The sequence below is a fragment of the Corapipo altera genome, unplaced genomic scaffold (assembly GCF_003945725.1).
Source record: "Corapipo altera isolate COAL_440 unplaced genomic scaffold, ASM394572v1 23, whole genome shotgun sequence".
Lineage (NCBI taxonomy): Eukaryota > Metazoa > Chordata > Aves > Passeriformes > Pipridae > Corapipo > Corapipo altera.
Window position 1 is genome coordinate 1,002,071 of NW_020884878.1, and position 27,233 is coordinate 1,029,303.

At 45.6% G+C, this 27,233-nt stretch overlaps 1 protein-coding gene across 1 annotated transcript in view; it reads left to right on the forward strand.

Moving 5' to 3' along the window:
• The window catches only part of PRKCH (protein kinase C eta), a 118,498-nt gene that overhangs the window by 55,925 nt on the left and 35,340 nt on the right, over positions 1–27,233 (forward strand). The window contains exons 8-10 of the mRNA XM_027638224.1: positions 1,086–1,229; positions 1,991–2,164; positions 17,116–17,270. Of these exons, the coding sequence (XP_027494025.1) occupies positions 1,086–1,229; positions 1,991–2,164; positions 17,116–17,270 (473 nt within the window). The remainder of the gene's footprint in view (positions 1–1,085; positions 1,230–1,990; positions 2,165–17,115; positions 17,271–27,233) is intronic.

The following is a 27,233-nucleotide window of genomic DNA, read 5'->3' on the forward strand; positions in this document are numbered from 1 at the left end:
ATGAGAGTAGATTTAGATTAGATCTTCGGAAGAAATTCTCGACTGTGAGGGTGGTAAGGCACAGGTTGCGCAGAGAAGCTGTGGATGTCCCATCCCTGTAAGTGTTCAAGGCCAGGCTGGATGGAGCTTTGAGCAACCTGGTCTAGTGGAAGGTGTCTCTGCCCATGGCAGTTGGAAGAAGATGATCTTTAAGGTCCCCTCTGGCTCAAACCATTCTATCGTTCTATGAATGCTCTTGATTCTTTCCCTATGGTGACAAGTCTCCTGTGCAGGAGGAACTTTGCTGTACACCAAAGTAGTCACAAGATGGAGCTCACGAAGTCCGTGTGAGTTTGTTCAGACTAATGAACTGAATAAGAGTGCTCATTTGTATGCAAACACATACCTGCAGAGCCATGAACTGAGGGCACTGGAGGCTGACTTGATCTTTGTGTACTTCAGAATTACGAGCTCTAGAAATGTGTGCTAACACTGGTACGATTCACTGGTACAATTCCTGAATATGCAGCACCTCGCTGCTGGTGTGGGAATGAACAGCTTTCCATTGAATTTACAGCTGTGGGGGAAGCCAGCAGCCCAGATGTGGGAAAGAAACATGTTTTGAACTTTGGGTCCTGCTAAACTGAGCTTTGAGTAAGAGTCTTAAAATTGGGTAGAAACCTGAGAAATTCAGATGAAATCTGCTCTGGTTCTAGATCTCACCGCACTTCACCTACTGCAGAAGTTATGGAGTTCTCCTTGCTCTGCTGTTAGATAGGGAGTGAGGATGGAGAGAGTCAGATTTGCCTCTTGGATCTGCTGGGCAATGGGTTTACAACTCGAAATGCCCAGGTTAGGAGCTGGTGTTGATATCTCAGCACATCTCTGAGCAGTGCTGAGTTTGGCCTGTCACACATGGCAGCTCTGTGGGGTGGTGGTACCAACACAACTTTCTGTTCCAGTGGCCATACAGTGCCCCTGAACAGGTCCCAAATGCCCATGTTGGTGGGTTGACCATCTGTGAGTACCTCTGAGTCAGAAGTATCATTTCTATGCAGGCTGATACTTCTGTGATTCTGTGATTCTTTGCTTTCTTCCTTCCACAGAAACTGGTTTCGAGATCTACATTGAGACATCAGGGAAAAGGCAGCCTGAAGGATGGCAACAACGTTAGTGAGAGTTCAGAGAGCAAACTTGGGATCAAAGACTTGACCTTCCTTCGTGTATTGGGAAAGGGAAGCTTTGGAAAGGTGAGAGTTATTCTTGGCTCTTTTGTGAGAAACCACATTCCTTATTTAAGAAGCTCCAAGGTAGGTGAAGTTATTTCATAACATGGCACACAGGCTGTCCAGTGGTACTCTAGTGTAAGTACTAAGTGGTACCTCCTTTGTCCAACAAAGCTGGTCACAGAGAGCAGGGAGAAAAGGGAAGAGAAAGAAAGTTGACAGCAAAGTTAAGAAGTGAATATCACAGGAAAGAAAGAAGTTAGCACCTGAAGGAACAGCTGCATGCCAGGGCCCATAGCAAGAACTGCAAGTGTGTGTGTGTTAGCACTCGTTTGGGCAGCATTTCTTGGAGCATGTAAAGACTTCTCCTTTAAAGGAAACAAGTCAGTGGTTTCAAGTGTGGTGAGATGGGGGTTTTGTTTCTCTACTTTGCCACAAAGCTGATTTGAAGTGGTGCATTTGGGTTTGATAACTGAGGAGGGAATTGGGATGAATGGCTCTGCCCAGCGAGTTTGTCCTGGCACAGTGGGTGACCTTTGACCAGCTGTCCCTGTGCCAGACATTGGAGCAACGTGTGTGGGTATTTCTGTCCAGAGAAGCCTGCTGCAGGCAGTAGCATGTGTAATTGATTGTACACTGATGCCCAGACTGACAGGCTGACTCACTTTCATCCACAAGCCTGGTCATGAGATGACTGACCTTTCCAGTGTGAGAAGGTGCAAGGCTCTGTGTTGCTCAGAGACCGAGGGCTCCACCCTTGCCACTCACCCTCCCCTTTGGTTTAGGTGATGCTTGCCAAGATGAAAGAGAGTGGGCAGCTCTATGCAGTGAAGGTGTTGAAGAAGGACGTCATTCTCCAGGACGATGATGTCGAATGCACCATGACTGAGAAACGCATCCTTTCCTTAGCAAGGAACCACCCATTCCTCACCAAACTCTACTGTTGCTTCCAGACTGCTGTAAGTATAGCCCAGGGAGTGGACAGCCTTTCTCCTGACACTGGCTGGCATGAGGCACTCTGCTGTATATTTGGCCCCTGGCCCATTATAAATGTCCACCTTAGACCAGGAAAAACCTCTCTGCTCAAGGGGGAACAGAGCACTCTGCTGTATGCCACCTCTAACATCTGCTGGGCATTTGGCAAACAAAATCCTGGCTTGTTCTAAGCTCCCCAACAAATTGGTAAGGCACAAAGGTCTTCCCTAGAGACATCTCCATGCCACTGAATGTTTCCAAATGCATATGTGCAAATGTCTACAGACCCGCAGTGTCCTCTGGTTGCTGTGAGATCTCAAGCTCTGCTCTGTTGCTACCTGAATTTTAACAGGCCTGTGTTTGAATTTTTTGCAAACTCAGAGATTTGTGCTTGGAAGCAGGGGTAGCCTCCCATCTCTGCCAGCCTTTGTATGCTGGTCAGAACTGAACAAAAGATCCTTCTGGGGTTACTGGAAAGGGACTGACTGACATGGGTGGATACTGAGTCAGGTCCACGTACAGCTGGTATTTCTTCTTGTGTAGAGAAGACAAGTGGCAGCACTGCTGTCACTTGTGCCTTGTGTAGCTCAGTAGAGGACTGTACACGCACTGCCTGCCCAGCTGAGAGCCTCATTTGGAGTGTGCTTGTGGGTGGGAGCCCCTTGCTGGTATGGGTGATGGAGGGAGGAGTGACTGAGGTAGAGGCAGTGGCCACAACCCTGTGCCAGCAAGGTGAGTTTGGCAGTCCCTCAGCTAAGCTGTTATTAGGACTGAAGCATTTTCTGCAGTGTAGCTCTTCCAAACTGCCTGGACTCCTTTCCAGTTGCATTTTGTCCTTTGCTAAATGGCAGTAGAGCTTGTTTTCCTCTGAGAAGAGGCAGGAGAAACTTGCCCTTTTAATTGTGGCTTCGCTCCTCCTACGTAAACCCAAAATACTTAAAAAAAAAAAAAAGGCAGACAAATGCATCCTGCCACCCACCTATTTCTCTTTTCAGCGAGGTGATGCAACAGCCAGCTATGGAGTTGAAGAAATGTGCTCACTGAGGGTGGAGCCCTTGGGTAGACTCATGTAATAGAAATGAGATGGTTGTGTTGGGTTTTTTTTAATACACAGCTCACATGGTTCACAGAGCACCTGGGCTGTATAGCAGAAGCAAAACTTGTCACTAGTAACCAAGGAAACTCCTATTTTATTTAATAATATTTCAACTTTAATGCTTTTCCTGAAATACCAGAAATGTCCAATATTGACGTGTTCTGTTTGAGGTCAAACGTGGGATACCAGTGGGTTTTGCCACTCATTGCTGTGCCCTTTGCTATGGCTTTGCTCACTGAGTTACAGCGTAGATGTGAAAATAACACATGTTCTCCTGGGCTGTGCAGAGTGTTTCCCATGAACTTAAGCAAGATTTAAGGTCACTGTGTGAGTGCCGTCTATCATGTTCAAAAAAATGAATGCAATCTGCTGTGGGTGCAGACAAGGTCTTCTGGGCTGATGAAGTAATTGCAGAGTCTTTTGCAAAGAGGAAGAAAAGGGAAGAACTGAACCTGTTTAGACTAGCAAATTGAAAGCAAAAAGAGGATCTGATTGATGTCTGCAGATGTCGAACACTGAAGAGGGAAACAAAGCTGTCAAGATTCTGGCTAAGATTAAATGAGTCTAGACTGGCCATGGATACAGTTAGACAGAAAATGAAAAGGAGGTTGCTAAACAGTAGAGCAGCCTGGAACAGGAATTTCTGGACCAGCTGGTCATCAGAGGAGTGGAGGGAAGAACCCCTCAGCCCTTGGTGCCCTGAACACAGAGCTGGTCAGTCTCTGAAATGGTGCCAAGGGAGTGGTGCTTGTCTAGCAGGACCCTGCTATTTCCAGTCTTTCCTAGGTTCCTCTTTTACTTGAATCCCACTTCGCTTCATTGTCTGGATCGTCTGTAAGAGAAAACCACTTCTGCCTGATAATAAACAAAACCAAACAGGAAGGGTTTACAAAAAAAAAAAAAAGGCAGATTTCAAGCTAATGTGGTTCATGACGTCTTTTGCCCATGGTCTGCACTCAGTGACACCCACTGCAATCCAGAATAACCAGATTTAAATTGCTTATAAAAGCATAATTAAATCCTTTTGCTATAGTAGAGAAATGATTGCAACAGAATCCTTCCAGGAGGACTTAACCAGGCTGATATGAACTTCGGGTTTCTGTTCATCCTTTGTATGGCATTTGGATATCCCCTCCATTTACAAGAACTTGACAGAAAAGATGTATATACATAAAGAGTAACCACTTCTTCAAAATGTCAGCCTGCAACCATATATAAAAATGTTGGAGTTGGGGGCAGAGTTACACAAAACAATACCTAATTTCACTTGCAGTTACATGGAAACCACGTCACATGTATCACACAGTCCAAACTGTGAAAATGTGGTATTAAGGGTTCATGTTATAAAAAACAAAGCATAACTCCAGTCTGCCATGGAGATCCTGGATACATAATGACCTACTGGGCCTGCTGTTAGGAATTTTTTAAGAACTGGCCACTTTGAGGCTTCTTACTATTTGTCAAAGCACAGTCAGAGCCTGATCCCATAGGATGCATCAGGACAGGCTGGGACTAACTGGCAGGGTTGTAGCCCAGCTGGAAGGTACCCAGGGCTTAAGGTGTATGCCAAGCTCAATGTGAGCCAGCAATGCAGTCCCACGGCATGTGAGTTAAATTATGTACTGGGCTGCTTTGGGACCTCAGGAGACTCATTATCCCTGCTGCTTGGCACTGGTGAGGCTGTACCTAGAACAGAGGTGTCCAGCTATGGCCTCCCCCCTCCCAGTTCAAGAGGAAATTGTGGAAACTAGAAAGGAAGGTACTTGGAAGTGCATGAGATGCTTCTACAGTTTGAGGACAGAGCGCTCAGAGGCTTGGCTGGATCTAGAGCCCTTTAAATTCTAACTCTTGTATAACATTCCACCCAAACCAGCAAACTCTTCCCCTGAATTAAGCAGCCTGGGGGTGACTTTAACAACCCAGGGTATGTCAGTGCTGCATGGAGTGGTGTTGTGTGGTGCCAGTAATGCAGCATTATTGCAGTGTGTTCAAGGCCAGGCTGGATGGAACTCGTAACAACCTGGTCTAGTGAAAGGTGTCCCTGCACAATAGCAAGGGGGTGGGAACTAGACAGTCTGTAAGGTCCCTTCCAACCCAACCCATTCTATGATTCTGTGATTAGCTGAGCTGGCACAAGTACTCAAAACAGCAATGCATTACCCAGGTTCATCTATATTGCTGCTACTTTTTATCACTTGTTTTAGAGCTGGCTGAGGTTTTTCTGTGCTCACGTTTGCCACTGATGGTTTTCAGAAAGGTTTTCTGTTCTCTTGTGCTGCCTCTGTGCTCAGTGTGGTCCTTATTTAGTCTCAGATGTAGCAGAAGTGATGCCCTCCAGCAGAGGTGGCCTTGTTTGCCCGGGGTGGGCTGAGGCTGCCTGATCTCCAAACAGCCTCCTCACTCCATCACAGCCAAATCCTGCAGCCACTAGGTGGTAGAAGCTGCAAGGGCTGTCTCTGCCTGCTGTGGTCACAGTTTTCAGAGACTAAAGAGGAAATACTAGCTGCCCAGCAGGCTGGCAGAGGCTGTATGTAGCACTCCGTGTGCCCAGCACTGGGCTGGGCAGTTTTGGACTTGTACCTCCAGATTCCTTTCCTATGAAAGGCAGGGAAGCAGTCCTGCTGCTCCGTTGTGTGTGGGGGGAGAGTTTAAGTCCTGCTCCAGCTGCATCTGTGGAAGGTCTTCCTTGCTCACCACATCTCTGTTTTTTAAATCTTTTTTTTGATTGAAGACCTTGCCTTGGGAGCTTTCCACCTTGCCTAAGCCATTTACCTCTGCTTTTTCTGGGGCCTTAGAATAATTCTTCAGTGTCAGAGAGGATTATGCTTCTGCTCCAGTAATCTGTGAGTTGCCAGCAGGTGGTGGGACCTGAGGATAATCATGGATCCTGCATTAGGGGCCATAGGCACCAAAAAGTGTTTGTTTTCGTTTACCTGACACTGGTGTTGTCCAACACCTCAACAATACTGTCCTAGAGGGGATGAAAGAGGCTATATGTATAAATAGCTAAGTCAGTAATGTAATCCTGGGGAATGTGAATCCTGGAATGTTTTAATTAAAATGAGTTTGCAGTAAGTGGGTCCTGTCTTCTTCGGGGTTTAGGAACCATCCTTCCTGCACAGGTGGTTTGCTTTTAAATCCTTTTGTCTCCACTCATATGCATGGGAATGAAGAGGGCTGGGGGAGATCAGCTTCCCATGCAAATAGTGTCAAATAGCTTCTGGGTTTTATGTTTATTGCCCTTATCCCTTTTCTCATGACCAAAGGGTTCTTCCAGGGGACTGTCCCGCAGGCAGTGCTGTTCCCAGCACTGTTCCCGTCAGCCTGATCGTTATATGGATTTGCTTTGCCTGTGGCTCTGCTGACAGTTGCTGAGGCAGAGCCTGCCCATGTTGTTCCAAAAATAGTGAGACACGAGAACTTGGCAGAGGGATGTGATTTTCTATAACGAGCGTCCTTCAGGATAATAGCTGGCAGGGGTGCTATTTAAGCCAGGCGGGACTGGCCTGGGACTCCAGGACAGCACAATCATTGAACTGGTCCTGTTTTACGAGGACAGCCTGCTGTTTGGCACGCAGCTTTTTGTTCCCTTTACAGGCTGCAGGCTGAAGTCACGCTCTCGACATGGAAGAGGAAGGTTTCTCCGCATCTCTGCTGGCTCTTGGGGCACTCAGGCAGTTCTCCCAGGGTCAGTGTGGGTATCATGTCATGGGTTACCCAACTGAGACTGTATTTCACCTCCTAGTGGTGTTAAGAGCTAACCTGGAGCCTTCTATGGGGGGCATAATTTTCAGGGGAGAGCCTGACAGCCAAGGGGGGGACTGAGTGGTGGCGTCTGGCTGGTACCCTTGCTACCCAGGTGCCACAAGAGGAGTCTAAGTGCTCTTGTATTGCCCAGGGGAGTCCCTCAGCCATGGTCCCTCTGGGGGATCTCCAGCATCAGCCTGGTTGTCCACCAGCCACTCCGCTGTCACCAAATGGATAGAGCACAGGACAGACCCGGGGCAGAGCCTGGTGTGGTGGAGGTGAGGAAGGCTGGAGAGACAGCAACAGCCTTCTTGAGGCTCTGGTAGATGAGCAAGTGTCCTGACACAGACTTTGGAGTGTGCTGGTGGGTGTTAAGGAAGCAGTGAGGGCTCTTTGATGTTCTCTTTGGAAGGCGCTGAGAGGGAGCCCTTTGGGAGCAGGGAGGAAGGCTTTGATCAACTCCCAGGCTCTGAACCCCCGGTATTCCCTCTCTGGCATGTTGCAGAGGCACAACTCTGTATTCACCTGACAACCAAATGCACTTCTTGGACACTTTTCTGCAGGCATTGAGACTTTTATTCTTGAGAGTTGAGGCCTGTGCTTGCCCCAAGCCACTGTGCTGGAAGACCAGCACACACTTCATTGTTGCTTCAAGTCAAAACCAAGTGAAGGTGTTGTTGGGACATCCTGTTTCTAGGCCTGTCATGTTTCAAAAAGCTTGCTACAGTCTGACATGGCTTCTGGTCATAAGCACAGGCACCTCTAAGGGGCTTACTGCAGTCAGGTGTGAAGGAGCTCGAATTCTGCTTTACCTGGGGCAGCAGGTTGGTTTTTTGGGGCCTCCTGGACAGGGAGGTACAGGGGAATTTCTTCTCTCTACCTTCACTCTCTGGTGTGGCTTCTGCAGGTGTGTGTGTGCTGTGGTGCCCTTGTGTTGGTTTCAAGACAACAGGAGTTGTGCCTCCTGTACTATCTAGCACTGAATAAAGACAGAGTGGTCCAAAAGTGCATCTTTCTGTGGTTTTACGTTGTTCACCTCCACCAAAAACCTGTGATGTGTTTGCTGGCACTCTGGTTCAAGTTGTCAGTAAAGCAGATGTGCGAGGCCTCCAAAGCCTGGTGCGAAAGGCTCTCTCAGGTGTGCAGTGACACCTTGCAGTGGTCACTTTGTTGCAGGAGTGTTCCAGGTCAGGGTCTTTTTTGCAGGCAGAGTGGTTTTGCTTGCAGGGGATGAAACAAGATCAGAGTGACATTTCTGACTCTATCTGTGAACTTTGCCTGGTTGTCCACATTTGGGCAGCACGTTGAGGTGATACAAGCTGAAGTGAAAACATGAGCTGGAGGGTTAGAAGGGTCAGCTGCCATCACCGTGTTGTAGCTCCCAAGTGTAACTTTCCCACCCCAGATGTTTGAGGGACTTTGGATACTTGCATTTTCATGAACCTAATAAATGCCTGTCCCCATCTGCAGTGGCTTAGGGGAGAGACTGTAACTTGGACTAACTATCAAGTTCAGCAGCTGAAGGAGATGCTGTTGCCTATGGTTAGCCACAGCATGTGAAACTAATATTTTTTTGGCCTTAAAATCAAGGAAGTTGTAGCATAAAAAGGGCTGAAAATGGAAGCAACTCTCATGTAGCCTGAGCGAGCAGGTGCCAGACAGTACTGAGGAGGAAGGGGAAGAGAAAAACAAAGGCAGTGGAAGCTCAGAGAAGAGGTAACAAGCTGAGGTGCAACCCAATGGTGCTTTGGTCTCTTTGAATCCGTATTGCTTTCCAGGTGATGTGTAAGGTGAGAGGATGGATCTCTCGTAGCAAGCTGTTTCCAAGTGGCCTTTAGGTGTTTTGATATTCTTAATTTTCCTGAAGACCTTTGGCTGTGCTGTAGAAGTAAGTGTCTAGCCTTCCCCAGCCCAGGCTGAGCCAGCAGATATTGCAGAGATCAGTATTTTTAAAAGCAGGGCAGAACTGTCGCAGGTTGGTGACTCCATACTGAAAGCACGAATTCCAGTAGCCTTTTTCTGAACTGAGGGCTGTAAAAAGAGCATAATGTTCACAGTGCTACTCTCTTCTGAGACATCATGATGCCAGCAGCCAGCTGAGGGGTGCAGATGTCCTATAAATCTTTGATTAACAGGTAATGTCTGTAGTGTGATACATTTTAGTTCCTTATTCCTCAATTTATTCCCCTCTTAAGTTCAGCCAGTCCTTTGGTTTTTTTGATCTTTCAGGTGGCAATGAGTGTTTATGTAGTTTTCTATAGCATTTCAGAAGGTCTGGAGAGGAAGATTTCCTTTTACTTTTTTTTGATTCTTGCTAATTCTTTCAATTTGTTTCATGGGGTCTTTTATATTTTATTTTAACAGTGGCCAAACTGCCTTTTCTTTTTTTATTTGGGATTAAAAAACCAAGCATTTTTTGTACACAATTTAATTGGTTGACTTTGTATCTGAGTTGTGGGTTTTTTCCTAGTTGGGGTCTGGTTTTGTTTGAAATGGAACAAATAAGGATGAACAAGAGTGATAAAAATCATCCTTTTGCGTATATGTTATGTAAAAGTTTCTAGTGAAAAGATGAACTAATCATGTAATCCTTCTGTCTTGAAGGGGAGGGATGAGGAGGAAGGATGTGCATATGGTTCACTTGAATACCCCAAAACATGCATTGTTCCAGACAAGTGACTGAATTTGCTTGTTACAAAATCTCTCCAGTGCATGAGCTTGAGATTTCAGCCAAGTGTTTAAGAAAATAGGGGCAAAAATTTGAAGGGTGCAGTTAGATTTGTGGTTATTTATTTTTTTTCCTGGGGCAAGTGGGAACCCACAACTCCCCTCAGCTCACCCTGGGTTGTGGTTGCTGTTGTTCAGCTCTTCTGGAATGAGCTTGGTATTAATGCTGTGCTGTGCACACAGGCACCATGGCAGCCTTCACCCCGAGGGACCCTGCAGAGTTTATTTATGCAAATGGAAAGAGCCAATTTATTATGTGTATGTGTCTCACTGCAGTGGCCTCATAAGGAAGCCTTGTGGTACCCACTATCAGCAGGTCAGAGAGCAGAGCGTGGTTTAGGTGATAACTGGTGATAACTGCCCAGTTCACAGAGTTGTGACAGTGAGGTTGGTGACTCTTTGTTAAAGAAGCTGAAAACGAACCCTGTGTGGGGAAGTGACCTGCACTTCTCAGAAATGTGTTCACCAGCTGCTCAGCCTGGAGGAGACACCACGTGCACCTTATACCCATTCTGAGTTTGCTTAATTTTTGCTGCACCTCCTTCCAGCTTAAAAACCCACACAAAACCAGTGGAAGGAGGAAAACTTCCCTTTCTCAGCTTTTTGGCTGCATCACACAGTGACCCCCCATCCCAGTAGCCCCAGGCCTGTATATGCAGTCTCTGGCTTGATTTCCCCGAGGCAGAAGAGGTTCCCGAGGGCACTTCTGCAGTCACTGAAGCAGGGAGGCAGAGCAGCTCAGAGAGCAGCACAACTCAGCGAGCAGATGGCTGTAAAACCTGCTGCCTCTCTGCAGTGTTGGGCTGCGAGTCCTAGGCTGGGGCAGCAGGTGCCATGGCCCTGTTTAAGAAGTGTCACTGTCACGTGCATGTAGTTCCAGCTGAGCAAGTGTGAAGCAGAGGTGTTCCTTCCCTGCTTGGTGTAGTTACTCTGATTTGAAATCAAAGGACCAAATCTTCACGCCTTGCTCCGTTGCATTCAGGCGAGAGGGGCTTTGTCTGGAAGTTTGGGGCTGAGCTCATTAGATCTGCTCTTGTGTGCACATGTGTGCGTGCAGGGCTGTTTTGGTGACTCCCTCTTGGTGAGCCTGTTTTTATGACAGCTGAGATCTTCCCTGGTTCTGAGACACTGCCATGTATAACCCCTCCCGAGGAGCCTGCCCTCCCTCGAAGCTGGGAGCAGCAGGCAGCTCGTGAGGGTGCGGCACTGCCTTGGTCAGAGGGCTGGGTATGGAGGGGAAGCATTTCCAACAAGGATTCATAGAATCTAATGATTCTGTGAAGGGCTGGGTATGGAATCATAGAACCATAGAATATGCTGAGTTGAAAGGGACCCATCAGGATCATCAAGTCCAACTCCTGGCTCTACAGAGGACACCTCAAGAATCCCACCATGCACCTGAGGGCATTGTCCAAACGCTTCTTGGACTCCGTGAGGCTTGGTGCTGTGACCACTTCCCTGGGGAGCCTGTTCCAGTGCCTGACTACCCTCTGGTGGAAAAACTTTTCCTGGTATCCAACCTAAACTTCCCCTGACTCAGCTTCATGCCATTTCCTTGAGTACTGTCATTGGTTATAAGAGTGAAGAGATCAGTGTCTGCCCTCTGCTTCCCCTCACGAGGATGTTGAAGACTGCAGTGAGGGAGGGGAGACATTTCCAACAGGAATTCATAGATTCTGTGAAGGGCTGGGTATGAAGGATGGGCATTTCGGCACAGAGCAGCATCTAACAGTGGGCATTGACTGCATTATTCCTACAGAGATAAATATTAGGAAACGAACCTGTTTATTATTCTTCCTGTAGATCCTGTGCTTTTGCAGTGGCTTGACCCAGATACTGATGGCCACTTGCACTGCTGGGGGAGTTGGACATGTGGCTTTCCAAAGCCCAGTACTGAGACATCACGGTTTATTTGCTCACTCATAGCAAGACCTAAGGCAGATTTGCTTTGTGTGGGGGTTGTGGACCACGAAGGGAGAACAGGAACATCGGGAGCGCTAAGGGAGCCTGCCAGCTCTTGTAATTATCTTGTAATAATTTGCTTGCAAGCTCCCTAAGCCCTGCTACTCTTTTTTGGAAACAATAAACTTTCTCTGGGAAGCAGTGACACAGCTGTCTCTGTTTGGGGATGATTTGGAAAGCCTGCCTTCTGCTCTGCAAAGCATAAACTGCCAAAACAGGGGAAAATGACTGTTTTCATGGGGAAACCCTTTGGCTTCAGTAAACTCAGACTGAGCCCAAAGCTGATTTTCTAAGGAGTTGTTTGCATTAATTATTTCCAAAAAGTTGAAATGCAAACGTAGCAGAATTCCTGAGCTAGGCTGATTTTTCTGGGACAGGGGGGGAAGATTGAACCCTTGCCCTAAAATACATTTAGCCATATCTGCCTTCTATGGCAGCTGTCAGCTAAAGAGGAGGCTTGGGTGAAATTCCAGCTGGGCTGTGTTCTTGGTGGGTTCATCCTCTTGTCCTGCAGAGGAACCAGCGTGGGCAGAAGCAGCATCTGGGAAAGCTGTGCTGCCAGGGGGGTGCAGAGCTTGTCCAAGCCTATTCCTGGTGGCATTGGAGGCTAGAGAGGCCTCGTTGGTGTTTTCCAGTGGGTCTCCTGAACCTCTACTGATGACTGTTTAGAGAGAAGTCCCTCCTGGCCTCCATGCTTCCCTTGGCACAGCAGCTCTTGTAGGGTGGCAGGAAGGGGTGACTGCTGTCTTCTTCCCTGTCTGCACATGGGAAACACTTGTCTTTCCCCATCTCCTCCCTCCATGCTGCCTGAACCAGGGCAGTGATGATGCCCTGTCCCACTGGGAATATGGTTTAGGGGGTGATTATGGTGTTGCTAAGATGGGGGTTGGACTAGATGATCTTGAAGGTCCCTTCCAACCCTGATGATTCTGTGATTTATGTAGCATGAAAACCTGTGATCAAAGATAAGGGTCCAAGCTGTCTTCAGAGGTCTTTGATCTTATGTGGGCTGTCCATGGACATCAGCTATGACTCTTAACTAGAAGAGTGTAGAAGTTGGCCATCACACTGGTCTTTTAGGGCATAGTAAGAGAAAAAGGATGCTCTTTTAATAAAATCTGATTTTTTTTTCCTCCTCCTCTGATGAAGAGGAAAGCTATGAGGGTTTGAAACAGCTTGTGGATCTAATGAGGACACAGGGCTGAAGTGATACTTGAGATGGATCTCAGTGGATGCTTGCGTCTGCAAGGGGCAGTAACCAGTTTATAGATTGTCCTCCCAGTGGCTTTTGCAACCGGGGATTTTCTTCAAGCCTCACCAAAACCCCCACCTAGAACAACAAACAAATACTATGTTTATGTGTAATTGGTATCAAACACTGCCCTTAGGACAGACTACATGCTTCCAAAAGACCCTGCCCTGCTAGTAGGTAAACAAATAGGGATGGAAAACTAAAATTTAAACAAATAAATTAAAAAAAAAAAAAGAAGTCAAAACCAGAGAGTTTTCTTGCGCAACAGTTGTCAGGGTTAATTTCTAGGTTTAGGCAAACCTTGAAATGAGCCCGCCTGATCCCACAGACTTTGTTTCCTCCAAGTGTTTCTTTAATTTACAGTAACAATTGCTCTGTGTCTTTATTCATCTCAATCCTAGTCCAGGAATGGTGCAATGTGATTTCCTCCTGTGGCTGTCACTTGCTGCAGAGCCTTTTGTGTCACTATTTCCTGTTGATTCAAGTGCTCTTTTCTTGCTGTTGCTGATGTCAAACAGAGATAGCAGATCAGGGAGACTTCTGGGCAATGGAAAATAGTAAACTAGATGTGTGAGGAGTTCAGCATTAGGTCCTGTCAAAGACCAGTTCAACTTTCAACTCCTTCTTATTCCCACTGGTAATCCCCAAAAGAGGAGACACATAACTCTTAGGTCAAATTTGCAAGTGTCTGAACTATCTACTCTTTTAAGATTTCCTTTTCCTGGCCCCTTTTTAAGTTATATACACACTCTTCTGGCTTTAAATTGCCTTTTTTATTTATTTTATTTTTTTTTCCTTCCCTCCCTGTCTCCTCTGTCTCCTCTCCCTCCCTTCCTGCCTCCTCTCTCTCCTCTGCCTCTTTCTTCCCCTCCCTTGGCCCTCCCTCTCTTTCTCTCTTTTCCTTTTCCCCCTCTTTTCTTGTCCTCTCTCCCCTCTTTTTTCACCCTCTTTTTTTAAAAAATAGAATACCACCTGTTTATTTTACTTTTCAATGATTCCCAAAAGAGTGGTTGGTCTTCGCGGTTTGGCAAGCTGATGGTCTTGCTTAAGAGTAAAAATGGGAGGCCTTGCCTGGCTTTTAGATGTTGTTCCCCAAAGGATGGTCATTATGCTGATTTTCCTAGTGCTTGTTGCCAGGCATGTAGCAGGCCAATGCACAAATGCTGCATTATAAACCAGTTGTGATACCCATCCTACTCTTTTCTTCAGCAACCCCGTGGGACTTCTAAGTGTTAGAAAACTGGGCAGAAGACTAGCAGAACTCTTTAAAATAAACAAACAAATAAATAATTAAATAGAGTAGCCCAAAGTTCTATATTTATGCTTGACCTGTGAAATGAGCCCATGGGTGCAGGTGACTGTATAACACATGAGGTGATACTTGCTCAGGTGTACAGTTAGTCTGAAGCAAGAGAAGTTTTTAGCAAAAAGCTGCTAATTCCGTGACAGCAGTGATGTGAATTTTAAAACTGTTTCAGTGCTCACTTCAACATTTGAGAAAGAAGTAGTATCTTCCTTCAAGCATCACGGTAGAGAGGAGTACAACCAGGAGTCTGAGGTGGGCCATGGGGTTTTACCTGTGCTGGAGAAGCTGTATGTTTTAAGATAGGAAGAGTTAACTTTGCTTCCCTGAAGCTCAGCTTTAAGGAAAGAGTAGAAAATCCATGTGTGTTCACCTAACTATATGCATGTTTATACAAGCATATGTATTACTTACATAAATACACACACACCATCCCTCGTCAGGCTGCTGGTAAATTAAATTACTTCCTGTTGGGGATCTGGCAAGAGGGATTTCTTTTTTAAGTACAGGCTTGAGGAGATGCCTGGACAAGCTGGGCTGGATAAGCATGTGTCATGTGGAGAGATCAGCAAGGAAGGAGGCGAGGAAGAATAGCAAGGAGATGTAAAAGCTGGCCTGAATGGCAAAGCAGAGGCAATACCGGTGCTGCAGCTGGAGGAAGGGCTGCCAAACAGGTAGGCACAGCGCAGCCAGACTGAGTTGAACCAGCTGCAGTGAAGATGTGGCATTAGAGATCTGATAAGGGCTGAAGAGCCAAGGCTGCTGGTGGGTTTGCACAGTTCATGCTGCTCTGGCTCAAACTGCTGCCGTAGATGAGCCAGCTTGGGTGTCTTTCAGTTCCCTCTAATAAAGGCAGAGTGAACAATGAAGTGTTGTTGTTTATATAGACTGGAGATAGCATTTAACACATGGCCTTGGTGCTGCACACAGTAGTGCTGTGAGATTGCTGGGAACAATGGTGAGGCTGCACTGCAAATTCTGTGTTTAGTTTTGGGCCCTTCACTGCAAGAAAGACATTGAGGTACTGCAGCATGTCCAGAAAAGGACAACAGAGCTGGGGAGTCTGATGAGGAGCAGCTGGGGGTGTTTAGCCTGGAGAAAAAGAGGCTCATGAGGGGACCTTCTCCTTCTCTACCACTACCTTTCGGGGGCTGTAGCCACGTGGCAGTGAATGTCTTCTTCCAGGTAAAAAGCAGCAGGATGTGAGGAAACAGCCTGAAGTTGCACCATGGGAGGTTTAGGTTTCATATTTGGAACAACTTCTTCACTGAAAGGGTGATCAAGTGCCTGGAACAGGCTGCCTGGGGAAGTCTTTTAAATGTCTCCATCCCTGGAGGTATTTAAAAGTTGTGTAGATGTGGCACTTAGGGACATGGTTTAGTGGTGGGCTTGCCAGTGTTGGGTTAGTGGTTAGTTGATGATCTTTATAGGTCTTTTCCAACCCAAATGATTCCATGATTTAATGATCTTTATCTTCTGGAAGGAGCCCAGAAGGGACTGTTGGGCAGAGCCCAGGATGGCGTTGAGAAACAAGCTGTCCTCATCTGTCACAAGCCATTTGCTTTCCTTCTCATGTCCATTGAGGAATGAGAGGATTTCTGGTTGCTTTTCTTCTGCTGTGTGTGTCTCAAGACGTTAATACCAGTAGTCATTTCAAGCTGGCTGGCTGCCAGAAAGTGGAGCACGACAATGCTTATCCTCTTAAACTTAGAGAGGGTTTAAAAGTAGCTTGTAGATGATTAACATCAGACCTGGGAAGGGGCTTGTGGGGAAAGAAGGGCAAATATTACTGTTAAAAGCCTGACTGGTCTCGACTGAATTGTATGCCTGTTTTTCAATCTGCTTGTTCCTGATACTCAGAGTAAAACCGAAACAATAAATACTGAAGGCTCTGAAACAATTACTAAGAAAAATTTTTGAACCAGACTGCAGCAATTCTAGGGTTTAGTTTTGGGACAGAGCTCTGTGTGTCCTTCCTCTCACAATCAAACAAGCACCCCTTTTGCACATACTGAACCCCTACTCACTGTTAAGCATGCAGCTCAAGCAAGTGAGCTTGCCTATGTGTAGGCTTTTGCAAAACCCAGAACAAAGCCGAAAAAGAAACCTCAGAGACCAGCAGCTGTGGTTAATGAACTGAACGTTATCAAACAGGTTGCTTTTCTGCTCAGCAGAAGCTTTGGTTTATACTTCATCCTTATCAGTTCCTCCCTCGCCCAGAGGTCTCTGCAGGTTAATCAGAGGAAAGCTGAAATCTGAGGGCCTGAAAAGCAGCTGCCATGCAAGTGTATGGCAGGAAATCCCATCCTGGAAAACAACACACATGCTTCAGAAATAATGGTGGGATATCCTCGAGACAATGTTGTGCTGTCATGGCAAAGCGGCAGTCTGTGAGCAATCTGGTTATGCACTTTGTATTAAGGAACATCTTTCCCCAGAGATCTGAGGTGTTTACTGGGGAGTGAGTGACATTCTACAGAATTGTCATGTGCTACTCAGCTTAGAGAATGCTGATGGAGTATCATTCCTTGCTGTTTCAGGCTAAGGATAGTCCAGGGAAAACCCAAGAGGAGCTGATTAGCGATGAGCACGCACCTCAATATGCCCAATCCACATGTGAACGGGAATTCATTTCATGACTGGGGGCAAAACTTTTGGGAGGAGTGCAGGGCAAGTGCAACAGATCCTCCTGGTATTGACTTGATTTTTCCTTAAAAAGCATCAGCATTTCCCATGAGTACTTAATCCATTTTTATTTGGGAGATAATAGTTTTGCTTAAGAGTTTTCTAGGCCCAACCAAGGATGTGATTAATGCTGTTCATGTTTGTTGTGTTTGCCTGTGTGAAGGATCGCCTGTTCTTTGTGATGGAGTTCGTAAATGGCGGGGACTTGATGTTCCACATTCAGAAGTCGCGTCGCTTCGATGAAGATCGGGCCCGGTTCTATGCCGCAGAAATTATTTCAGCCCTTATGTTTCTCCATGAAAGAGGCATCATTTATCGGTGAGCTCTGCATTCGTTCCTTCTCTTTGTCTGAACCTCGTGGCTGAAGTGATAGCTGGAGTTTCCTACTTGAATAAACAACTGTCACTTGCTGTCCACCAGGAACAAGTTGTCAGCTGGGGTAACAGTACCTCCACATCCCCCCCTACATTGTTGGCCAAGGTGCACCACTTCACCAGGAAGAAGTGAAATTTTTGGGCAGGCATTAGATTAAACCTTCCTAGATTTTCTGGGAGGTGAACATAACCATATGTTGCTTTTGCCACTGTGTGCCATGCTATTTAAAAGGCTAGGGTGTGCTGATTACACCAAAGCCTCTGTTTCCCTATAGCAGCTACAGACCTGTGTTTAAACCCTATGCGTTTGATGTATCTATCCAGTGCCACTCAGCCACTAAAAGTCTTCTCATTCCTGCCATGATCCTGCAGCAGGAGTTTTTCCTGCCTGTCGATGTCTGGCACCTTTGTGTTTGCAGCAGCATTGGAGCATTGTTGCCTCCCTGCGTAAGCCTCCCCTCCAGGTCTCAAGGCTGTTCTCAGGAAGCTATTTCCCACAGATAGCTTTCTTTTGTTATTTGTCATTGTTCTGTACTCAGGGGGGCAATTTCATTATATTTTTTCCTGTCTGTACTGCTCTAGTACTCCCCTGTGAGCTCAAGCATAAAGGCATAGAGCAGCCAGCATGGATCAGAGCCAGTCTACTGAGCAGAGCCCTCCCTGACCAGGGTGACCATTTGACCAGCGTCTTCCCATATGCTGCAGAGGCAGAGCAAGGCCTCTTCTGGGGTGGAACAGGGCAGATGGAAAAGGGAGATGTCAGCACTGTGGCAGTCTGGTTGTACAGAACAGTTTCTTTCTGCCGTCTTTGCAGGATATCTTTGGCATCCTCCTGCCCAGAGTGTTGGAGAGGAGGAACAGACAGTTGTTTTCTTTGGAATGCTGTTACCTGGAATCCAGCAGCAAAGCATGCATATTTGAGTATGGTCTGCTGTAGCCCTGCTCAGTCCCACTTGTGGCATGCCAGCACTGCAAAGAATAATGTCAAGTCTCTCTTTTTTGCTGCATGGTTACAGTTGCACAGCTGGGACTCAGAGCTGGGTTCAGGATGGGACCGGTTCCAATCTCAGTCAGGCTCTGTTGGTACTATTTCAGACTGTGGGTTGGGCCAAGTGTTGTTTGGTTTGGGACTTTACATAGTTTAACCCAGACATTAGTGCATCCTCCTGTGACAGATAAACCCAGGTTTGAACTCACTAAAACCAGAATAGCTGAGGGCTAAAGTAGCCAAAGGGCTGGGGGCTCTGTGGGGGGCACTTTCCTGTTTGACGGTGAGATGATAGGATCAGTTAAGTAAAAGCAGCTTCTCTTGTCTCTTCCTAGCTCCAAACAAGAAACAGATGGTCAGGTGAGGACAGAGAATATTAAAATATTTTTAAGTATGAAATCATGTGATATACATGGCACAGTGAAATAGAGAAGGAGTGTCATTTTAATGCTCTCCGGGCCCTGAGAGCATGAAAATGACTAGTGATAGATACCATATGTATCAAGCTCCTAAAGCACAGTGATTGTCTGCATAGAATAGCAAATCTACTTACTCTACAGCTGGATTTCAGTGTAACTCTTCCCTTGTGAATAATGCCAGTTGCTGAAGAGAAACCCTGCCAGATAATTACGCAAATGACATTATCCTTAAAATAGTGACATCCAGTAGTTATTGTCAATCATTCAGCAGCAAAACTGTATCTGTGCATAATGTAATGCCACTGTGCTTACAGCTTATCCTGTCCTCCCCAGCCTGCTGCCTGTCACAGGGCAGGAGTAACCGATCCCTCTGGATTTTGGCACTCTTCAAGTGCTGCCATAATTCATGATAGAAACTGGAGGAGTAATTGAAAAGCTCCTTGAACAACTGCACAGACTTTGATCTTGTTGAGAAACTGGTTAAGCTGTGGAGTCAGGTAGCTTCAGCTGCATGGGGCAGATTTGCAGAGGGATGACTTGGTTTCTTAAAATTAGATGGGGTTCTGGAAGATTTAAGAGAAGAGAGCTGCTGGCTGTGGTTGTACTGATCTGACGTTGCTTCTGTCAGGTTGTGAACACTGGACTCTAGGAGAGAGTCTGCAGTATGGAAGGGGTAACTCAGGAGGGAATCACTGCACTTGTGTAACAGGTTTGAGATTTTATGGTCAGAATGTGAGTGCTGGGAACAGCAGAGAGAGACACCAGGAATAGTCTGACCAGAAAGCATTTTGCCACAAGTTATTCAAGGTGTCTCCTCTTTCTGGATTCCGAGGGTCAGCGGAGGAGGAGAGTTGCTGACCTCGAATACCCTGGGTCATTTGGTTTTCTTCTGGGCTAAACTTAATAATGCTGTATTTCTCCTTGCCCCTTCGAGATTAAGCAGTTCAGGAGAGAATCTGCGTTTACTAGTGCAATGAGCGTTCTCCCAGTAGGTCAAGTTGCTTTTGCCACAGGTGCTGCCAAAAGCAGGACCTCCTCTCCATTCAAATGCCCCAGAGGTTTGAAAACCAGCAGTGGAAGTTCATCAAGAAGTAGCTGAAGTGTGTCACTGTGGCCCGGTGTGACAATGCTGGTAGCTGCTAAAATCAGGTGTTTGTTGATTCCTCTTTCAGCCACACATAAGCAGTTTGAAATAACTCTAGTGCAGTACTTCTGCAAATGCTACTGTGTGTCCATGGCAATGAGGTTCTTGAGGCAGATGGTAAATTTGGTTATATGTGATTTTTAATGTTAAAACTGGGCTTACTGCTGGATTGGAGCTCTTCTCATAGGGTGGTTTTCATGATTCAACTGAAATTTCAAGTGAGTTTGCTCCTCACTTTGAGGAAACTCCTTTTTGTTACTAAGCCATGGCCAGAATAGAAGCCCTGTAAACACACACATATGTATTAGGGCTTTTTTAAAAGAGAGAGAGCTTTCACTTTCACAGACCTTTATTTCTTTTCTTCATTTGCAACTCTGCAAAGGAGAGATGGCTTTCTGGCCTTATCAAGGAAAGATCTTTATCTTGCCCTAAGATAAGGTTTAGCTGCCAATTTAACAGGACCTATTTAAAGTTGCTTCCTGAAAAAAAAAACCCAATCAGCACATACAGGGAAATGCATCCAGACATGAAAACAAGCTTTTTACATGTTGCAACACAGTATATTGTGCACACTTAACCACAGAGGAGTAGGACAAGGACATATTTGGGATCAGCTCGTGCTTGATGTTGCCAGAAAAAAGTTAGGTGATAATCAAGGCTGTTGTAAATAAAATCTTTGCTCACAGGGCAATGTTTGAGCACTGCTGCTTTCTTTAAGCTTACTTCTAAAGGAAAATAGTTTGCTGGGCTCCGTTACAAGTAGGTTGGTTTGTCATTTTTATCTAAAGACTGTATGTGCTATTTTCCTTGAGTCAGCTCTTCCAGACTTTCATTTTCCAGTTCAGCAGTTCCCAGGGTAGGGAAAGCATATTTTGGCTTCTGTGCATGCCAGAAACAAAACAAAGCAGTGTATCTGAGCAGAATTAGGTTGCACAGTGGCTTACTCAGTGCAAGTGATCTAGTCCACTCACAGTCTGCTAAAAAGCAAAAAGATAGTGAATGATTTTAAGGGTTTATTTTAAAAGCAGTAGCTCCTTCCATGTAGTGTTACTGTAGGAATGGCTGTTCTGCCCTGCTGCCCTCAAATTCAGACCTCTTGCACAGGCTGATGTACAGTTTTGCTAATGGATGGGTCCACTTGCTGAGGTCTCCTACATGGTGTCCCTCAATAGAGGCACCATACCTGCATGCTGAGGGCAATTGCAAATGTTTCCTTAAATTTAGTTGTTGTGGGCCTGGATTTTTTTGGAGGAGGGGGCTTAGGGGCTTAGAGTACGATGATGACCTTTCTACAGGCAACATAGAGCAGTCAGCCCAACCTAGTGGCACAGCCTTAACTTTTCTGACAAGCCTTCTTTCTCTCTCTCTGAAAATGTGTCTCCCAGTCACTTTTCAGAACACATCTTCACTACCTGCAGAGGGGGATACAGGATGCAGTATATGGTGACATACCTGAACTAGAGCTGGAAGCAGAGGCAGTATCACCTTTGCAGCCTGAGGTATGGAGTTGGATGGTCGAGACACTCAGGTGCCCCAGCTCACCATTTGGCATGGCACAGTGTCAGATACATCCTTAAGGCTATAGAGAGTGTAGCATGCAGGTAATGTAGCTGACCAGGAGCCAGAGGAGCTAAAAGGCTGGGCTGGAGAGTCTGGGAGAAGGACTGGTTATTGGCTGGCTGAAGAATCGTGTTTTTATTCTGAGGGCTCATGCTAGTTAGCTCATTCCACTGCCTTTGTGTCTGTATTGAAGTTTCTAATGCAACCCACACATCTAGAGATGTTTGGGGTCTGCTTGTGCTCCATCACACCTCTGGATATGGGGTGGTGTGCATGGAGTCCCTGTGCTCTGACGTGGCACCAACCACGATTAAGTAGGTCCTGTGACTTGATGGTTTTTAATAGGATGCGTGGTCCCTTTGGAAGGCAAAAGATAATTATACAATTATCCAGATGAGACCATGGTCTGGCCTTGGGGCTGAACACTAGCTCTTGGGGAAAATAAGATAGGCATATTAACAGGAACTGTTTACTCTTCTGAGTGTTACCTGAAAGCATCTCCTCTATGTGTGTGATATTCTTGGACAGGGAAAGACTGTCTTTCCTGGGATCTGGAAAGACTGCTGGGTACTGGCCAGGTCTCTAAAATCATCGCCTTTCTGTAGTGGAGGAGATCCATTAGATCTGCAGCTGTATGTCTCATGACTCTTGGCTTTTATAGGGAATGGACTTTTTGCAACAGGTTAATTCCCTGCCAGTTCAAACATGTGACACTTAAAGGAAGCTTTACATAAGCCTTTTTTGGAGACCAGTTTTGCTGGAAAGACTCCTATTAACTCTAACAACACTAAGATTTCTTTCAGCAAAATCAATTAAAAATTAAGTGCTGAAAACAGAAGCTGAATGCCTTTCCTAATTACGTACAACCACTGTTAACAGAGCAACTTTTATTAGTGTGCTGTTTGCTTTTTCCATGGGTCAAGGCAGTATAGACATGGGATTCCTCATGTTTGCTCTCTCTTGTTTTTTGGTTGTTTTTCTTTTTGGCCACTGGTGATTTTGTTTATTCTCATTCCATGCCCTTTTTAACATCTGGAGCCAGATCTTATTTCCCCTGAAGTCAAGGGGCTTTCCCCAGGGAGATAAATTAGCAGTTGAACTGGATCTGTGACTGATATCAGCAATGCTCTGTGGGGCAAACTGGCTGCCAGGGCAGGGGCTGTCCCAGGGATTATTGATGATTTGCTTAGGTGCTGTGCATAGCTTTGTTTTCTTGGCAAACAAAGATAAATCTTTGGTTCAATGAAGTGTTTTTAAGCTTTTCTGAAAGAGAGAGACCTTGTAGCAGCCTGGAGACCTTATAGCAGCCTTCTAATACCTAAACAAGGCCTACGAGAAGGCTGGAGAGAGACTTTTTACAAGGGTATGCAGTGGAAGGACAAGGGGAAATGCCTTAAGCTGAAGGAGGGTAGATTTAGATTAGATATTAGAAGAAAATTCTTTGATGTTAGGGTGGTGAGGCACTGGAACAGGTTGCTCAGACAAACTGTGGCTGCTCCATCCCTGGAAGTGTTCAAGGCCGGGTTGGACAGGGCTTGGAGCAACCCGGTCTAGTGGAAGGTGTCCCTGCCCATGGCAGTGGGTTTGGAATTAGATGAGCTCTAAGGTCCCTTCCAACCCAAACTGTATTATGATTCAGTGAAAGGTTTTGCTTGAGTGTGCTGCAACAGATACCTCTGTAGGTACTCTTTGCTGATTTGATGGATTTTTATTCCTCCCTCTTCCCCACCGATTCTTCTGTGTATGGAGAGTCATGTTGTTTGCATCTGAGAGGAAAGGGTGGGAAAGAGCTCAACCAGTGCCAAAAGAGGTGTGAGTCCCCTCTGTGGAGCACCATAACCTCAGCTGTGGGATCTGGTCCCTATTGCTCTGAGTGCTCCTAGAACTCCAGTGCTTTGCAGAACTGGAGCCCTGAAGACCAGAGTAGATATATGTAAGGAGAACAAAATGAAGGATGATGCTGTGTTATGAGAACAGCAGAAAGAATGAAATATAAGCTGATTATATGGTGAATGAGTGAACCAAATCAGCTAAAAGCTGAAAGCTGGCACAGAATAACATATCAGCAGCCATGTTCCTACAGCAACTGCTTATTGTAGAAGAGGAATTTTCATGCCTGAGTCTCTGGAAACACTTAATTCAGCTTTAGAAAATATAAGGGGATGTCTCTGAGGGTCAGGAGTGTAGTGATGTCTGTGGCTATCTTATCTGACAGTCAACAGCTCGTGTAGACTGATTTGTGCTTCTAGACACTACATCTTCCACATAGTTTTCCACTCGGATGTGGTTGTTGCACACTTGTGAGATGGGCTCTTTTACAGCCTCTGGCATGCAGTGCTTAAAGGGTTGTTTCTCTGTACTTGATCAAATGGAAAGTGCAGAGAAAAAAAAGCCCAGCCTCTCACGTTTCGATGTCATGTTTAATCAGTCAGTGTGCAGGACAGTTTAGTCCTGATTTACAGTTATGCTTACGAAGAGCAGTCCTGTTTTGAGAGCCACACATCAGATCTCTGTGCCCCATTGACTCCACTGTATATCGTCTGTGAACTTTGATGGAACTTTCCACATGACTAAGGACTACTGAATAGCCTACAGAAGTTGTTGGCTCTGCTAGTGTCTACTTTTCCTTTATGGTTATTTAAAGGGATTGATTGGAAACCTGCAAACCCTGCACATAATGAGTTTGTATAAATCATTAAAAAACAGTACTTGAAGGGGCCTCAAGAGTTTGACTGGTTCATCTACCGGCCCCAAGGCTGGAGAACCCTTACCTAAATGCAAATCTCTCATACTTTCACTCTTCTCCTTTGCTGTAGCTCTTACATTTGCATGTAATAACTTGTGAACTCTTACAGGCACAGACTCTCATCTACCAAACGTTTGCAATGAGAGGTTAGTCAGGAATTCTGGTACTGCTGCAGTAGAAATAAACAGCACTGCTCCTCTGTGCAGGGGGATAAGTGATTACCTGTGATTTGTGTTCTGACATTCTTTTTGTGACTAATACATCGTTACAAAAGCATTTCACAATTAAAAAGTGGGCAGATGCAATTAAGAAATAGCTACATGTAATGATTACAGACAAGTTCTTAAAGAAAGGAGATTTGGAGACCAGGTTTAGGCTCAATCTTAAATCCCAGAACACCTGCGAATATTTAGATTAGAACTTCTGAAACTAAAAACATTTCTGCAAAAATATTGGTTTCCTGCCTTTCCCACCCTCTTCATTCTACTTTAAAGGCATAGAAGCCATGAGAAGCAGAAAAAACCAAAAATTTAAATAAGTTTGAAGATGTTATGTAAAGTATATTTTTTTTAAGTTGCCCCTAAATATTATTGCTATGTTTTCAGCCAGAACCGTTCATCTGACTTATAACATATTCCCTAATATCAAGGACATTCAGGTCTATGATTTTATGAATTTTGAAAACATGTGCTCTGAGATCTCCAGAATTGCCCAGCATTAATCCAGTAATTTTATTGATCTCTGTACCCATCTCGAACCGAGAAAGCTTTTAGTATTAATGTCAGAGAATATGAGCCCTGGGTTAGCATTAGAGAGGCTGATATATATAGCTGAGGAAAAGGTCTCTCTGTCAACTTTAATAAATGTTTTGTGCAACTTTTTAAAACATTATGCCAACAAAATGCTGTTGCATCTGCTCCCTCTGACTTGCTGAAATGGAGGATTTCTTGCAACGTGTTGCAGCGAGTGAAGCTGCTGTGTGTGTAAGGGAGACAGTGAGAGATTCAGTGTTGTTGAAATACTTGGCCTGCAGCAACTGCCATAGCTATCCAGGGATTATTTGACTTACTCTTTTAGCTGTAGCAAGATCGGCACCTGATGTGTCCTTGGTCAGTAATGCCAATGTTTAGGTTTTATTCTTTGTGCCAATGGGCAGGCAGACACTCTGCTTTTATGGAAACAGAGTTATTTTGTAAAGCCACACAGCAACCTTTAGTATCAGTGGTGCACTGCCTTGTCTGTAGATTCTGGTTCAGAACCATCAGCTGCCTGTAACAGCACAGATATAAACCAGAAATAATAACACAGTATAAAATTTAAATTATTACATGCCAGTGTTGCATGGTATGGCATGGCAGTAGCTGTCTGGTTTACAATTCAGAATTTCTGTGGGAGAAAATTCCCTTTTTTCTGCCGCTGGTACTATGGGCAGGACAGTGGGCACAGCTTTGTTTCTGCCCTGTGTGTGCCAGCAGAGCTGGTGCTGGGGCTTGTTGTTAGCTGCTGGTGTTGGCCAGGATGCAGGATGTGAAGGCTATTCCCGTGGAGCAAGGGGAAAGCATTGCTCATCATTTGCCCTCTGAGTCATTACAACTTTGCTGTTAATAGGATGGAGAACCTCCCCTTTTATGAGGCCGTGCCTAAAGGCACAGTTTAATCTTGGATTTGTATTACCTGTTATTATTCCACTGAAGTAGTGGCGGCGTTCCAGCTGACAACAATGGGAATGGGAGCAAGCCTTCAAGTTCCAACCATGTACAAATGTGATATATTCAAAACCACGGAGATCCTCCATGCTCTGAGCTGATTTCTTCTGAATCAATTAAAGTTTCACAAGCACAATATATTATTAACATCCAGAGCTGCTTTCACAAATCTCTCGGCAGCATAGTAGAGACGTGCTCATGAATCAGGAAAATTACTTCTAAGTAGGAGAGGTTATTTACTAGCTAAATCCCTGATCCAGGCATACTGCCATGCAAATTTATCCAATAAGATGTGTATGTTCACATCCGAAGCATTTCTGATCTACATTTCAGGGAAGGCAGCAGTGTCCTGGTGCCTTGCCGGAGTGGGTCATGCCATCTTTGGTTATTGTGTTGGCAAAGGAAAGGAGCTGGAGGAGGAGACAGGGCAGGGGTAAATGGAGAAAAGCAGGGTTAACTGTGCAAGGTAGCAGGGGGAAATTATTCCGTGTGCAAACCTGTGTTGTAAAGGGATGGTAGGAAGTGATCCTTTCAAATTCTGCAAGGATTTTCAAGTAAGCCAGTGTGGGCTGTTGTAGTGAGGCTGCAGCACTTCTTGGTGTCCAGACTCTGTGGCACTCATGTTAAGAGTCTGAGCTGGTGTGTGACATTTAGCAAGCAAGCTTTGGGTTTTCTTCTCCCTTCTCTGGATCTGGTTACATTCCTTTTGACATTTACCTGAATATGAAAATGTAGCAAGGTCCCATGTCCTTGTTGAGTTGTGCCTAAAAGCTGAGTTCATGTGCTTTGTATTTCTCTTTGTCAGTATCTCTTAACTGTAGGTTGAGGAATCATGTGCTTATCTATGGTTTTATCACAGTCTTATCAATTTAATATTGCTTTCCGCATTGCCTGCACCTTCTCTAAATTTTTTTCTCTCTCTTTATCCTTTGTAGCCATTCTTCCTAACTGGAGCTCCCCATTCCAATGTTCCTCACGTCACTAGTTCAAAACTTGGTGCCCAAACAGCAGCTTTACAGCCAGAATTTCTACCTTCAGACACTGTTGAGCACAGAGGGAGCAAAAATCTTGGCAGCTGGCTTCTGCTCCTTGCTTCTCTGCCCAGCCTTGATAAATGAGAAAGCTAAGGAGCTCCTCTGGCTCTTGCCAGCTGGCCAAGCTCCCAAAGAGATAGTCCACCCACTGCGAAGGTCAGAAGGCGGCACTGCCCGGCTGCTCTTCCCTTGCATCAGCACGGAGCATGGAGCAAGAGCTGGTCCTGCCTGTCCTTCTCCTGCTGGGGTCTCTTTGGGGCCAGGGCCAACCCCTGCGGGAGGGTGACAGTTCTTGGTGTCCTCTGTGTCC